This window comes from Heterocephalus glaber, unplaced genomic scaffold, assembly GCF_053883595.1.
Source record: "Heterocephalus glaber isolate CG9 unplaced genomic scaffold, H.glaber_assembly_v1.0 deba00001497, whole genome shotgun sequence".
NCBI classification, from domain to species: domain Eukaryota; kingdom Metazoa; phylum Chordata; class Mammalia; order Rodentia; family Bathyergidae; genus Heterocephalus; species Heterocephalus glaber.
In genome coordinates, this window is record NW_028258320.1 from 73,385,728 (window position 1) to 73,402,259 (window position 16,532).

Here is a 16,532-nt window from a genome sequence, read left to right on the forward strand (position 1 = left end):
AATCCAGCTATTTCTCTCCTACATATCGTCCCAAAAGTTAGTCATGATATTATAGTGACACATGCATACCCATGTTTATAACAGCACAATTCAGAATAGCTAATTCTTGGAAATGGTCTGTATGTCCATCAACAGATGAATGGATAAAGTAAATGTATTTATAGACAATGGAGCACTATTTTTCCATAAATAAGGATAAACTTGAGTCATTCGCAGGAAAACGGATGCACCATGAGAACATGTTAATGAAATAAATTGGACACACGAGCTTAAATAGTTCATGGTTTCCCTCATATGAGAAACCCCAAATTCAAATAACAAGTAAATTAAAAGACACAGTAATGAGGGAAAAAAGAGAGATGGAGGGAAGGAGGCAGGAGAGTAGGAGGAAAAATGTGGCCAAAAGGGTAGGGTGAGGAAGAGAACAAAAAAAGGGATTAGGATGTGTTGTGTACATGTACCAACTCTTCATGATGAATGCAATCCTTGCACACTGCAAACATGTACTTATAAAAAGGTGAAAGTTAACGAGTATCACAGGTCACAGTTGTATCTACCAGCTGGTCCATCTGGGGATCCGGGGCCTGCAGCAGTGGGGTCGAGGGGAGATGTGGGCTGAAGATGGTCCAACAGCAGAAGCCCGCTCTTCGGGGACAGCAAGCTCAGTGAGTCATCAGAACCAGAACTCTGTGAGGGAGGAGCCACTGTTCTTGTTCCTCCTTGAATCCTAGGTTCCAGAGGCGCTCGGTGTAAGTGGATAATCACATCCAGTGTGTGGCAGTCAGGAGGGTCTGTGTCATAAGTGAACAATCTGTTTACTCACGCTAGGCCTCCCCGTAGAAGGGGCCACCACCACACAAGCGCAAAAGTAGTGGGCAGTGCCCGAGATCCTATGGCGAGAAGCCAGGGCCTCAGCTATGGGACCAGGGCTCTGGACAGAATCCATTGCAGAGAGAAATACTGCACTGGGCCATACCACTGCTCAGGCCCGTTTCCAGGGTCCTTGCATACAGGTGACCATGCGTGCACAGGGCCCTGCCAGGATGCTGGATATGAGGTCAAGCTGCTTACAAATCTTGTATCGCTGTCAGGCCCAGTTCAGAATGGGGTGGACCTGAGTGGGATCATGCCCACAAGGAAAATAGAGTGGAGAACAAACATTTCTGTTCTCCCAGGCACATCTCTCTACTGGAGAGGATGCTGGAGACCAACACAGGCTCTTCTCCAACCCCAGGAGAAAACTGCACAGCACCAGCTTGAATTTCCCACCTGGCACCGGAAGCCAGAGTTAAGGTCTGTCTGCAAAAGTGGAGATGAAGATAACGGGGACTATTAAGTGGAGCGCTCCAGAGCCACCCCAGCTGTGGGGCTCCACTTGGCCTATTCCCTGGTGACTCACCAGCTTATGAGCAATCCTCAGATGCCCGATTTAGAGGACTTACTCACCCTTTAGAGACTTTAATGCAATAAATCGAATGTCACCAAGTGGGATGCAGCTCCGCACATCACCCTGCAGCCCACACAGGCCTCTCTCCCTGGCTCTCACACCTGACCATGCCCACACAATGGGCACAATGGCTGCAGCCAAGAGATGCGGAACCAGGACAGACCTGGCACCAGCAGACCAAGAGCCGAAGTCTGATCTGTATAGGTTGAGGGCCAGCTCCAGCACACTGAGGGCGGGCGCATGGACCCCAGGACTTCTCACTCCCTGCTAATGGAGCTCCTCCGTGGAAGTGCCAGCCACGTGGATTGAGCAGAGGAGGGGAACAGCTGAAAGAAATCTGACCTTACCTGTGAGCTTTTCCAAGGACACTGTGGAGGGTGATTTGGGGAAAGGAAAGGCATGCAGAGACCAAGGCCTCAAGCAGAACTTTTCTGTTCAGACAGGGTCTTGCTATGTAGCTCAGGCTGGCCTCAAACTTATGGTGATCCTCCTGCCTCAGCCTCCCAAGTGCTGGGATTACAGGCATGAGCCACCATGCCCAGCTCAAACAGAACATTTGAGGTGCGGTGTTTATAGAGAGCTGGACCACCCTAAGCCCAGCTGCATCTTACTATCTGCCAACACAGTGCATGCTGGGGTTGTTGGGGGCCTCTTTGGGGCCTCAGAATTGAGGATTGGCTGGATTCCCCATGTTAACTATTGGCTGACTTGGGGTGGCATAAATTCCATCCAGTTCTGTTTCCCCAGGTAAGAAAACAGGCCCCAAGAGTAAGGCTGGAGCAGGGGCAGCACTCGTATGGGGAGAAGTCGGTATTGCTCCTTCTTTCCCCCACCAACGCAGAGGAAATTACTCAGAAGTCAAGCTGATTGTCTTAGATTTAAACCCACTCACTGAGGGATTTACCTAGGAACTCCTGACAGTAGTATCTAGAATGTGTGAAAGATGCATTCGGGGACAGGCCCGTAAGCTGAACCTTCACCTAGTTCGAATCATCTCCATGGCCACAGGGCTTCCGGGACCTTGGGGTTCATTTATCTTGGCTCAGCCTGTTTCACAGGTGAGGCATCTAAGGTTCAAGCCCAAGTCTGCCTTGGTGTGATTCTCGAGAATGAAGAGCCCAGAATGGGCAATACTCTGACTAGCCCGTGCAGGGCAGATGTCCGGGAACTTCTCTGGCTTCAGGAAGCCCCTTAGCCGGAGAGCGGCATTCCACGTATGTCCGGGCTAAGATGACTGACTGGTGAGCAGACGGGCAGCTTCACACCAACTGCACATCCACCATCCCCACCCTGTCATCTGGAAATGAAAGCCAGTAAGTGGGTTGAGCCTCCATCCCAAGGTATCCCTACATCACCCCAATTCACCAACTACACGGAGAAGTGCTTTTATCTATTTTTATTTTGCACTATAAAAAAACCCAACAAAACCCAGCAACATACCGCTTTTCTTCACATTCACATGGGTTTTAGGAAATTATTGCCTTTTCCCCTGGAGAAATAAACTAGACCGAAAAGAAGTACCACACTGCAAAATCCGTATATCCCAGAAGTCAGTAGCTCGAGGACAACCCCAGGGGCAGGGAGCAAACACGTGTCACAAGAGGAGACAGAAGCACAGAGAGGGACACAGCAGGCTGAAGAGTGGCTTTTCAGTGCCGCTGACCCACAACACTCTTCTGCAGGTACCCTGCCACCACTTCAGAGGTGATTTCAGGCCAATGGTCTGAAAACTTTGCAAATGACACTAGAGTTGCTCTGAAGAGAGGTTCAAGTATGACAAAGAATCATGCCAAAGCCCAAGGTCAGGGAAGAACCCACAGCGAAAAAGACACCCAGAAGAGTCAACATCTGGCTACTTCAATCAATTGCCTCCACTGGGCCCAAAAGCAATCTTCGAAACATTTCAGGGTTCAAAGTGGCATAGACATTGTGTCCCTACAAACCCAACAGGGTTACTTTCCCGACAAGGCAGGGATCAGCTTACGCCCTAAAGCAACGAAGACAGACACGGAGACTGCCAAAGTTCAAAAAGTAAGGTGGAAATTGTGCTTCCTTCAAGACAAATTGGCTTTGTAACTGCCTTTTCTCCTAGTCCAGCAACTTCTCTCCCCCATGTTGCTGCAGGTATTTATTGCCTTACGCTTGAAATGAAAAGGCGAACTTTGAGGTGCTAGGACTGGGCGGTCCTGAGAGGGCAGGGGCTCTGGAAGTACAGTAGTGCGCACACCTCATGCTGCCCTAATGGCTTGGCCTTCCTTCCGTCCCAAGGACCTGTCCTCGAGGTCAGTCTGAAGTCCCTCTGTGCCGCAAGCCTGGGGACCACTCACCGTCTCACCGGGGTGTGACAAAGAGAGGTCTTCAGCACTGCACAGGAATGAAATGTCCACAAACTTCGACAAGATCACAGTTGCTCTCGGGCTGGCCCGGCACCCCATCCGAGTCTCAGCAGGATGTGGCTGTGGCCACAGGACTCCTGTGGAGCTCCGTGACCGTCGAGAGGGTGGGCACTGGTGCCAGCACCGAGGTAGGGAATGCGCAGTAAGTACCCTGCGCATCAGGGCTCAGAGCCTGTAAGTGGTCTATAAATGAGGAGCCCGAGGCCTCCCCTTGGCAGGAGGGAGGCTGGGGGTTGGGCGTGGAAGGCAGGATCTCAGATTCATACTGGAGGAGCTGGCCCATGAAGCCGAAGTTGGGTGAGATCACGCTCCTCCTCTGCTTGATGTAATCGAAGGCCTCCTTCAGGCGGAACTGCTTGGTCTTCATGAGGTAAGCCATGCAGATGGTGGGTGACCGGGAGACCCCGGCCTCACAGTGGACCAGGACCTTGCCTCCCTTTTCCCTGACACAGTCTGAAAGGAAGAAACGAGTGGGAGTGAGTTCAGACTGGGATCTGAGGCCAATGGCAGATACAACAGTCGGACATTGAGGTGGCACCATGCCCGTGCAGGAGTTATGGTCCTACTGGATTTGCCAGTACTTAGCATCCCTTGGTGAGGACAAAGCTTTTGGGGTCCCACTAATGCCTGTCCTCTTGCGATCCTCTTAGCCTCTCAGAGTGCTAGGATTACAGGACTGGGCCACCACGCCCAGTCTGGGAGTGCAGCTTAATGAGTTCCACTGATGAGGCTCAAGATGGCATTGGGAAATCCTTGAAATCGTATGCAAATCTGAATTAGGTAGGCACATTTTTCTGAGAGTATCCCAGGCTCAGAGGCTGACAGAAATCCCTGCTTCTTTAGGTTTGATTCTAACAGTGATGACCTAGCCCCACCCTGGTAGAGAGAGCACTTCCGGTCTCCCTGGGCACCCTGTCTTGCTGTGCCAGGACGGGTGCTCAGCTCAGTCCCCAGGGTTCTCACCACCAAGCATTTGATAAATAATGTCCAGCTGCTAATTACAGCCCTGGCTAAGTGACACTCACTGGATGGGTGATACACACAAATGGCTTTTGCAAACTCCATCTTGCTCAACAATGGGAGTAACTGCTATAAAAGCTGCCACCAGCAGTTAGCATTCTTTAGCTCAGTATGACAAAAAGGGGGCCCCTCCTTTCTTGTTCTACCCCTCCCAGCAAAACAAAACCAACTGTTAAAAATGGGAAGGGGTGAAAGGTGAATACACAGCAAATCAAAACCACAAGAAATACTCTTTACAACTCCCTCTCTTGCTGATGAGGAAACACTTCCATCACAGGAAGTCAGATGCAGTTGGCACTCTGTTAGCCTACAATATGGAAAAAAGCAAAGATTTTGAAGGGGGGAAAGTCAGCCCTCCTTCCACCCTCCACCCACCTGCTCCAAGTTCAAGAAGTTTGCAAATGAATCTAATTTCTAAAGGGAAAGGGAGGACCTCACAGAGTCCTCATCTAAACAAAAACCCAGAGGACACCCAAGGTGGCTCATCAGTGGCACTCAATTCAATACGAATACCCCCCCAACCTGCAGCCAAAATTGCCTGTAAATTGGTTCAAAGAGGAGACCCAAGTCTCTAGGATTACAGGCAGACTTCTTCTTTTCCATTGCTCCTGTTTGGCTTCCTCTGGAGTGCAGCCTTTAGCAGGCCTAGCACCACTCTGAGTACAAAGGGCCTGTAACCCTCTGCACCTCAGGGACCCGCCTTCCCTTGGGAAGGGGCCAGTGCTCATTTCAGCACAGGGCCCTCTGCCCTCCTCCACTGCAGGGCAGGGCATCTGGAAAAACGCACCCTATGCTTTTGAAACACTGTGGGTTTGTGCGACTGTGTACACAAACATAGGCACAACACACAGGAAGGGGAGGGATGGCTCTGAGAACCGGATGGGGACAGGTTTTGTGACCTCATGCAGTAGCTAGCTAGGTAATTAAACAACAGGCTGAGAAGGGCAAGGCCTTCCCAGGGACAGCAAGGGTAAGTCCAGGGCTTCCCACCTGGAGCCCATCATTCTGGTGGCCTCTGAGGCTCCAACAGATCATCTAGCCCAGAGGCTGAAGGGGACAAGGAGGACAGGCTTGGCCTTTTGGCTCTGCCAAGTTTCTTGTCAAGATTTCCGTGGAGCAGAAATGTGCAGTGAGCACAGGACCTACCACATGGCTAGGAGGGCCCTTTAATCACTACCTGCACTAGGTCATTACTTCTGTGCCTAACACCTGCCTTTTCCCCTCTGACATCCCCTGGAGTCCGAAACAGGAAAATCCTGTCTCAATTCCAACAACTACACAGCCAAAGAGGAAGAAGACTTCTGAAATGGGAGGAGCAGCCACAAGGCTGGGAGTGCTATTTGCAAATTTGAGACAAAAAAAATAAAGAAAGAAAGTGAGGCCAGCCCCCAGGAATGGGGATGGAGGGAGTGGAGAGATGTCCGATGGCAACCTGAGGACCTGGACACCCTGAGGTCAGAGCCCTTGCCAGGCAGGTGACCGGAAGCCAAGGCCTCATGTCTGACCCTGTTCGATGGAGTAACAACAACTGCCTCCTACGAATGGGGAAGGGACGCACAGATGCCAAATTTTCTATGTGCAAAGCATAGAGCTTGAGTCAAAAGCTATCTTTAATCCAAAATTAGCTGAAAATGCAAAACAAATTGCCTCCAAAGCCATTTGCCAAAACTGTGGATAGCTGCGGGGCCCTTGAGGCTCAGTGCGTAAGTAGTGCTCTCTCTCTCCATCCTTCTGTTTGCTTTTAAAAATACCCCAACCTACATAGAAGCACAGTTAGGGAGGTTCCTCCCCCTGCATTCCTCATGTGGAGCAGTACACACAGACACACTCTGCTCCTGCGCAGCTAGAAACAGTAACAAGAGCGGCGTGGAGTACTGCCATCAAATTATATTAATTCATTTATCTTGCAAATTCAAGCTCCTATTAATAGGAACTCAAGTTCCCCCTCTGCCTTTGGGTGGCTGCATCTGTGCTTTGGTGGGTACCTACGCAAGACACTTTTCTTTCACAGAACACAGCCTCCACCAGGACCTCAAAAGCCAAACTGTGTGCCCCGAGGGGGCTCCCGGCATCAGGGAGGGGAGACGGCCGAACCTACCAATGAAGTCTATTGCTTCCTGAAAGTGGGAGCTGATGTCAGCTGTGTGGCTGTCTTCCACGGGGATCCATTTGTAGTGTAGGTGGGTGGTACAGGCCTCAGAGGTGCGTCGGGAGACATTCAGCAGGGCCGTGATGTGCAGGTTGGCGAAGAACTCGCACTTGGATGCATGATAGGCACTTCCAAGGTAGAGGAAGGGAAGGATTTCAACTGGGCTGCCCTGGAAACAAGGACAAACGACCAGGAAATACTGGATTAGCTTGCTCATTTGGGAGAAGAAAAAAAACAACTCTGACCTATTTGTTTTTTAAGGTGGGAGGTTCCCTTTCTGGTTTCCAGGTAGAGAGAGTTCAGAGCCAGGGCAGTTCAGCCAAGAGCATGGGTGAAACCTCCATCCTGGCAAACTCTCTACCCTGCGTGACTGCCTTGTGACTCAGTGACAGCAAAACGCACATGGCCCAGAGTTTCGTTTTTTTGCACATATCGAGGAGGCAGGAATTGCCAGCAGCCTTCCTGTGCTGGGGGAAAGAGGTGGTGAGGCGTGATGGGGGAACTGAAAGGCCCAAGTTCAAGTGGAGCTGTCCTGAGAGCCCCAGGGCCAGCGTTGGAACCCAGGGCAGCCTTGGCTTCTCTAGAGACACAGTGAAGGTGAGTTTGCCAAGGCAGGCTCCCTGCTTCATACCCAGACATCTGCTACTTCACAGATCCTGAGGCACTGCTGATCCTAAGATAACCCAGTTTTAGAGATGGTAAGTCATGCGTCCTCCCCCAGAGTATGCTTCTTAGAAGTGCAAATAACTACAACCTACCCAGAATCTGTAGACTAAGAAAAGCTGTTAGACCACAGCATGGGGATTCCCCCACCCCTGACCTTCACACGGGCACTGGTATTCTGAGAGAGGCTTACATGTCACCCACACACTGGGCGTCTACTTAGGAGGATCTAGACTAAGGGAGAACCAGAGGCTAGCACCTCGGTGTGAAGCTGAAGAGAACCACCAGCTAGCTGGACTCAGTATTTACAGCGGTCTTGGGTGCCAAGAAAAACCAGTGGCAGTGGGAACGGCAGGAGCCCCTGGAGATTCAGAGGAAACACTGGGCTGGGGGGACAGTCGCTGTTGGTGGGAGCCTTTCCCACACCCATCCTTCCGTTTCCTGTCTACTTCCTTTCTCGGGATAAGAGTGGAAAGGAAACACCCAGGGAAAGGAACATGTGACGGGGGTCAGCAACAGGCAATCCTCAATCTACCCAGCACCTGGTGTTTGCTCTTTCTTCCCTGACAAGTGTTTCAGCAAAAGCCAGTTCAGCCACTTAGAAGAAAGTTATAGGCAAGTTAAAAGGAATTTTACATAAGGTAAATAATAACAACAACTAGTGTTTTTAATTAGCATCGACAGGGGCCAGCATCCAGACTTAACACTTTAGAGCAGTGAGGGCGAAGCTTTTGGAGCTTTCAATGATAACAAACAGCCAGCTGCAGCATGCATGCCATACGTTCGCTACCACTGCATTAGAGGTACTGATACTGTATTAATTTCACAACCAATCTGTGAGGTAGATAACATTATTCCCATTTTACATGTGGGTGACTTGAGGCTCACATGGTATTAAACAACATCCCTTGGCAGAGCTAGGCAGGGTTACAGCTGGGATTGAAATCCAAATCTGACTGCTTAAAATGAGCTGCAAGGCATTATCCGAGTGCATTTCAACAGCGATCAGTAGGGGAAATCAAGTATTTCATATAAAAGATAATCTTCTCTTTCCATCTGACATCTCTCAGCTCCCATCCCAGACCTACCAAGCAGCTTCCCAGTGGTTCTATGGGGGCCAAGGTTAGGAACCTGGACCTCAGCCAGGTGTGGCGGTGCACGCCTCTACTTCCGGCACTCAGGAGACTGCTGCAGGAGGATGGCCAAGAGGTTGAGAGTTTGAGGTCTGCCTGGGCTACACAGTGAGATCAAGGCCAGCCTGAACTACATAGCGAGACCTCGTCTCAAACAAAACAAACCAAACAAAATCAAACTCACCACCACCAACAAACCAAAAAGAAATGAAAAAGGAATCTGGACTTGAGCATCAGAGATGACAGCTCTTGGTCAGTTCCCAGCCCCACTCTTCCTACCTGATTTGACCTTGGGCAGCTTTGTTGACCTCTGAACCTTATTTGTAAACTGGGAATAATAATACCTATCCTCTTAGGATAACTGGTAAGACATAAATGAGATAATAGATGCATTAAAACCTGGCAGATTATGTAGCTATCATTTTCATCCGAGGCTGAAGAATAAACAAACATAACACCCGCTTTCTGTCTGGGGAAGACACAGGGCAGGTACAGAGGCCAGCTGATCCCAGAAGTCTGGTGCTGGCCTCAGAAGACCCACTCCCTGGGCCCAGCTCCCCACTGGTCAGAAACCAGAACGCAGGGCCGGGGTTTAGCTCAGTGGTTCCGGAGCCTGCCTCGCAAGCAAAAGGTCCTGAGTTCGACCCCCAGTACCAAAAAAAAAAGAAACCAGAATACAGCAGAGGTGGGAGAAATGGGTCAGAGAGCCAAGTCCAGTCTCACTCAGCCCCTGAGCAGCTACAGATCCCCATCAATGGGGCCAACAGCCTCCCCCTCAGAGGAACAGGCTGGACAGCTGGCCCTGATCTCCGCCTTTCCTGAGTGCCTGGAACACAGTGACACACCAGGCCTGGGATCTGACCCAACTTCACCACGAGCTTAGCCCAACATGCCCCTGAAGCTTTCATTTCTCTCCCTTTCTGAGCCTTCCGTTTAGACTCCAGAGGAAGACACACCAGGTCTCCAGAAACCCCAAAGGTTAACTTGGCCCTGCTTGGCTTCTCTTCACTCAGAAGCGCTTCTAGGAAGTAGCCCGTGGGGCTTCCCCAGGAGTCCTGAAGACACACCAGACCTCCCCACCCCTCACCTGGCGAAAGGCCTACCTGCCTGCTGTGCTTTCACAACACACTGCCAATTAGTTTCTCTTTCACTTTCTGAGAAATGGAGGAGAAATACAACCTAAACAAACAAAACAGCAATCTAGCTAGGCCAGATGCTCTTGGCTGGAAAGCCAAGGGTTCATAATACACGGTGAAGATCTTTTTCATAAAGGAAAATAAACAGAATCATAACCCTGGCACCTGGCTTCCTGACCAAGGATCCTATTCAAGACCAGGTCAACCTGGTTTTACTTAGAAGTCTGTCCCCAGGGGCAGAGCTCTGCCTAGGCAGGGAGCTGACATTTTTGGCAGGATCAAGAAGATAAGCCCTCCTTCTTAGACTTTGGCTATGTTCTCAGTTTTGAGGGAAATCTGAAAAGCTCCTCCCACCAAGTCAGACCCCTAGGCCAGAGGGAAACAAGGTTCTGAAAGGAACCAAAGCAGGGACTTAAGAGGAGGGAGTTCTGAGCCGACAGCTGGCATGGGCTTGCTGCCCGTCTCTGCAAATCAATCGTACCACTAGCCATGGCAGTTTTGCTCCCCTCTGAAATGGCAAAGTGGGTTTTGAGCTCTGGTTTCTGTCAGATCTGAATTTCATCCACCTTTTCTCCAGCCTCCCGTACTGTGCTAGGTAACCCTGAGTTAACACAAAGCACAATTTTTTGAAGGGAAAAAAACCCCTCACATGTGAGTAGAACCATGAAGCCACCTAGTGTTTCTTGATTTCTTATGTCAGATTGCATCAGAAACCCTCAGGGCCCTGCTAAGGCATCCAAACAGGAGTTTCCCTGTAGCACCAACCCTGGCTCAGTTAAAGACACCAAGAAGACACCCCGTCATGGGTACAGGGTTGGTGTGCATAAAGGTTGAACCAGGAGCAATTATAAAGAAGAACAGGAAGCCTAAAAGTCAGTTCTGGAACCCCTTCAAGGAAACCTAAACCTGTATTTCGAAGCTTCTCTGAACCTCCCAAGCCAGTGAGTAATAATGTATTTTTCACTTCCCCTCTTCTCCAGAAAACATCGAGCATCCTGTGGCTTGCTCGCTCTTGTCAGCGTGTTTGCTGGAAGGATGCCCATTTATTCTTGGATGGGAACTCGAGTTGGCAAGCAACAGAGGCTCTCAAAGCAAGAGGATGGTGCCAGCACCCTAGTCCACAAAGCACGAACCTCCGCTGCCGAGCAGGGAAAGGAGGTGTCAGGGTGCGGAGAAAGGGGGGGAGACAGGAGCTGAAAACCACACACCTGGTCATAGGCTGGCCGGTAGCTGATGCTTAGCACTGGTTTTCCACACTGGCTACGGAGGGCTCTTTCACTTTCGATCTTCTCTTGTGAAATGGGCTTTACGTCCACGCAACACTCGGGATATTCTGAATAGAAGGTCTCATATCCCCCTAAAGAAACAAAGGAACAAGCAAAAAGTGAGACACATGTAAACACTGGTTTCTCAGATAATCAGAAAATACTCTTGTGTAGAACAGGAAAAAAAAACAAACCCCAAACGCTAAGTGAACATTAATTCTGGTCATATTAAAAATTTAGCAAAACCACCAGTTTTAGAATAGAAGTGAGCTACACACACCTAGGTAATGATTTTTTTGGTGTCTTTTATTTTACTGGTACATTTTAAATATGCATAACGCTAACATTCACCATAGGGAATTTGTACTGTACATGATATGACAGCCAATGATTAACTTTTTGCGTCTATCAGCAGCACCTTAACCTGTGAAAGACACTATCTAGCATCTGGCAAATATTAACCAAGTCTCCCCAGAAAACAAAACTGATTTTCTCTCTTGCTTATCTAAAATTGATGGTGCGATTCTGCAAGGTTTCTTTTATTTATGAGATTCCTAAACTGATTCTCCCCCAGCCCAGTCCGCCATAAGCAGAATTATGGATGGTACCACACCTTTCATTCTATTCTCAAGGGGCCCACATGAAGTTTCAACTCTGGGCAGTGAAACACCCTTGCCTTTCTCATTCCCATGGTGCCGAGAACACTGCTAACAACCCCTTCTATAGGTTCCATTTAGAGGCATCAATCAAGTTAATTACCTTCTAAACCAAATGGTAGGAATGAGGATTTCTGAACTGAATTCTCAGCTCCCACTAAGTAAAAACTACATCTGTCCCCTCCTGACCAGCTACCCCTTCTTATTATCCTCCCTTCCTGACCTTTGCCCTCCCAGGCCCCACACCTATTTTTCAACTCCCGGCACGGAAGAATCCTAGTGTTACATTTAAACGTCACCAGATAGACTACTTAAAGGTTAGAAGTGGCTCAGCCACAGAGCTGTGTCTATATAAATAATAAGCCTTTGAAGGATCAAATGAAAAACTGGACTGGGGACCCTCGGAGAGCCAGGGGCTTGCAAATGAAATCCACATAACCTGATCTGGCAATTTTCATGGTTTTACTGAAAGGTATGACAGTGCACACAGAAGAACCTAAGGCCAGTCTCCCAGGTTCCTGGCCTTGCAGACCACCCACTGCTTCCCACGCAGAGCAAACAAAGACACTCCTATCTCTGCCAGCCCAGAGATTTCACTCGGTGTCAAACCATCGATTAAATATTCTTTCTGAGATCATGTCATTTCCAAAAAAGTCATCTTTCTTCTTCTGTCTTTTGATATTGTGATAGCTCCTCAGTGGAGGGCATGCTGGCTTTTCCAAACCTCTGCAGTTGACAAATGGTTAATGGATTACAGGACAGGCTCCAGCTCCCTCCCAATTCCTAGAATGAGTCATCTTGCCATTACTGCTTCCTCTCAGCTCACTGGAACTGCCTCCGCCCCATTTCGTATATGCTCCCCTGTGGTCACCCCAACAAATAGCCCGCTGCACGCTGCACCTTCCCGGATGAGCTGCTGGTGCTCCACAGTGACCATGTTTCCTGTCACGAGGACAAGAGGCCTGGCTGCAAGGGTCACAAGGGGGCAGAGGGGAGGCTCTGGTGGCTTAATCTTCCACTCCGTATCCATAGTCTCCTTCCCTTCTAAGAAACAGAAGGAACGCCAAACACTTCCATCACACTTCCATCGACTCACACCTTCCTTGGTCAGTGGATATGCTCCTCGTATCCATGCCTGCACCACTTTGGGGTCCAGCAGGAAAAATGAATGATAGGGGAGGGGATTTGGAGTCACAGGGGCCCAAGCCCTCCCAAACTTTTGAGATGAGGCATGGGGAAGAGAAGCCTTCAGGCCATCTCAACTCTAGTTTTTAAACAGACCACTGCAGAGCTGGCTATTAAGAGGTGTGGGTGTAGGCAGGATCTTGCCTGCCTGTTGACAAAATAAGGCTGGCAGACAGAGCCTCAGTGTGGCTGAGGGACAGATAAACAGGGCCCTGCCTCTTTCAACTGGGGTCAGAAGGAGATTAGATGGTCTCTATCGTCTACCCACTCCTGTCAGAGGTGTGGAGACAGAACATTCCTCTCTGGTGCCTCACTCTCATTGCCATTCTTAGAGCTGCTTCAAGCTTCCTCAGAGTGAGTCTGCTTTCAATCACCAACAAATGGCCTGTGAAGAGGTGGTGCACACACTATATAAAAATAAGCACTGGCCCTGCAGTTCAAGAATCACCATCTCATTCTAGTGAGTGTTTGGAAAGAGGATCAAGGAACATGTAAAAGGCACTGTCCCAAGATCTAAATGCCACTAGGTTAAAACCTGAACTTGCATCTGGACAGGAGTTAGACAAGGAGATAAAGGGATTCTCCAGTGACAGCAGTTTGAATTGTAATAATGTTGTAAGGGTAGCAATTTCTACTGTAATTTCAAAAGCATGTAACTTTTGACCTAGCAATTCTCACAATTTTACCTAAAGATAAGTCACTGCACATGTAAGAACCTAAGACTGAAGATAGCTTCTATCATCCTGCCTCAAAGAGCAAGGCTCGAAGCAACCTACGGCCATCGCCTGGGCCCATCGCTAGGGAAGGGACAGTGTGCTCGGGTGGACAAGTCTCCAGGAGGTAGCTGGGTGCGGAACAGGGTATACAATTATTTTTAAAGACACTGTGGGACACTATCGGAGAATGAGCAAGAAATGGCAAGTGGCTGTCCCTGGGGAGTGGAACTGGGTTCTAGGGTGTGTGGAGGACCCACTTTTCATTGCACAGTGTTCAAATTTTCACCTAGGTGTTACTTCGTTTATCAAAATTTAATATAATTTTCCTGAGTCTACAGAGCTGCCTATTTCCTGTGGCAATGATTTGCAAACCGATAGCATGGAACCCTGAAGAGGGGTGGGGGCACAGGCAGCCCCAGGAATGGTTTCCTTTTATCTTTCAAGCTGCTGGGGAGGCAAAAGCTTTCCCCCTATGCATTGCTAAGTACAGGAGACAAAATCACAGGAGGAGAATGACAAAAATCCCACCTGTGAGACCCCTGCAGAGAGGTGAAGAAGGCTTTCCTTCCACCTCCTGGGGACTGGGGCTGCAGGCTCTGTTATCTCCCCAAAGGGATCAACAAAGAACAGTCCGAAAGAGGTGCTAATAGGAGGGAAGCTGCCCACGAGCCAGTATAATCCTGGCCTGCAGTGTGTGAAACTCCCCAAATTGCATGGCATCAAACAGGGTCCTAATTCCCAGCTCACTGAACCTGAGTTCTGAATCACTTTAGCTACAGCCTCGGGCTCTGCCGGGGGTGGGGGTGGGGGGTGGGTTAAGGTCTCACCCCAGACGTTTGAGGCAGAAGGAGTCATGGGAAGTGACCAGAATCAAGGCTCTGTGGAGTTTGTCACCCACCCACCAGGAGAAACCAGTTACCTCCCCAGCAGGTGAAATGGGCAAGCCTGGTGGCGGCTGAGGCTACAGAAGCCCTCTCTACACACTTGTCCTAGGTTCAGGCTGACCGCGGGCCAAGCAGTACCCAGCTCAGGCCCGTCGGGGGATAATCCCAGCCCGGATGGGAGAAGTGAAAGGGGTGGGAAAGCTATCAGGTGCAAATTGAGCTTGAGAAAGGCATAGGAGGGGAGGAGATTGGAAAAAAAACAATAAAAAGCAATAAAACGGAAACAGAAAGGAAGGGGAGGGTCTCGCAAAGGTCAAAAAGGCAAAAGGGGGCGGTGAAGCAGCCTCAGGCACTGCGATTTTGTAGGCGGGAGAAGGGGGACACCCCGGCGCCAAGCTCCTGGGGGAAAGGGGCTTTGACCTGATCGCGCCAGGTCAGGAGGGCTGTGAGCCCTGCGCCCAGCGACAGTGGTGACCCTAGAGTCACGTTCGCGCCCGGCACGAGCCCAAGGACCCCAGAGCGCTAAGGAGGACCCCTAGGAGCCCAACCGGCCCCACCCGACTTGGCGGACAGACTGACCGGCAGACGCTTTCGAGGAACGAGGCTGGGGAGGGGGGAACTCCGGCGCTGACGCTCGCGACGCCCTCCCAAGAGCGCGCCAACTCCGGGCGCGCAGGCTCGGCGAGGAGCGACTCTCCTCGGTGCGAGCGTCGGAGGGCGCCCCCTCCCCGCGCAGGGGTGCATCCCGGGCCCGGGAGTCCCGGCGGCCCGGCGCTCACCTTTGAGGAAGTAGACCCGCGGGCCGGCGGGCAAGCAGGCGAGCAGCGAGGTGAGCACGACGCGCGCGGCGCTCTCCTCGCGCAGCTTCTGCCAGTGGCGGCTGCCCTGGTCCAGCACGACCACCGCCGCCACGCCGCCGCCGCCCTCCTGCAGCAGCCGCGCGCGCGCCGCCTCGTCGGGCAGCACGTACCGCGCCGACACCGCGCCGCCCCGCGCCCGCCGCAGCACCACCGAGTTCAGGTTGACGTTGAGCGAGCCGCGCACGCTCGAGGCGGCGAACGCCAGGTAGGGCCGGCAGTCGAGCACCAAGCAGCGCGCCGCCGCCTCCTTGCGGAGCATCTTGCGCAGCTGGCGCCCGTCGAGCGACGTGACCTTCATGCTGCCGGGTGCCCGCGGGCCACGCACGGAAGCCGGCCGGCGGAGCCCGGCGCCGGAGGGGCCGCTCAGCGCTCCGTCCCGCCCCGCACGCTCGGCGCCCAGCCCGGCCACTCGTCGCCCCAGAAGCCGGGGATTCCGCCGGCAGCGCGGCGTTTTATGTGAATGAGTGTGCGGCCCGTGACGTGGCTGCCCATATAAGGCCAAATATGGGTGTCGCCCCGCCCACGGCGTGCCACGCCCCTCGGGGGCGGGGCAGGAGCGGGCGCGCGGGGCGGGGCGAGCGTTACTCAGAGCCCGAAGGAGGAAGTGGACGGCGCCTCTGGTCCCCTCGCGGTCTCACTCAGCGTCACCCGGGCCTGCCGGTGCGGTGTCGAGAATGCCACTCGGCCGCGGTGGCCGGCGCTGATCGGGAAGGGGAGGAAGCAGGCCAGGGGGCGGCGCCGGCGCCGTGTGTTCCGGTTTTCCGTTTTGTGGGCGTAGGCTGGGAATTGGGTGGGGGCTGCGCCTCCGAGGAATCAGAAGCGGACCCGGTCGCGACCCCAGTGTTCGGGCTTGTAAGGGAGGAGACTGCGATTCGCCTCTGGGCGAGTGGACAGATGCGGCGAGATCAGGCCTGTGCCGGTGAACCTCTGAGGCTGGGAGATGGAGACTTGGGGCTCAGGATACCGTGTTCTCCACTCTCCTCTCCCCTATGCTGTATTTGACATTTTCCTAATAAAAGTTT

General features: G+C 51.6%; 1 protein-coding gene across 1 annotated transcript; it reads right to left on the reverse strand.

Moving 5' to 3' along the window:
- Nucleotides 1-2,828: 2,828 nt before the first annotated feature.
- Nucleotides 2,829-15,950, reverse strand: Dusp5 (dual specificity phosphatase 5). Its single transcript, XM_004838953.3, has 4 exons — nucleotides 15,430-15,950; nucleotides 11,153-11,301; nucleotides 6,962-7,181; nucleotides 2,829-4,296 (listed from the first exon to the last, which is right to left on the reverse strand). The coding sequence occupies exons 1-4, from the start codon at nucleotides 15,806-15,808 to the stop codon at nucleotides 3,890-3,892; spliced, it is 1,155 nt and encodes a 384-aa protein (XP_004839010.1). The 5' UTR covers nucleotides 15,809-15,950; the 3' UTR covers nucleotides 2,829-3,889.
- Between the last annotated feature and the right edge of the window lie 582 nt (nucleotides 15,951-16,532).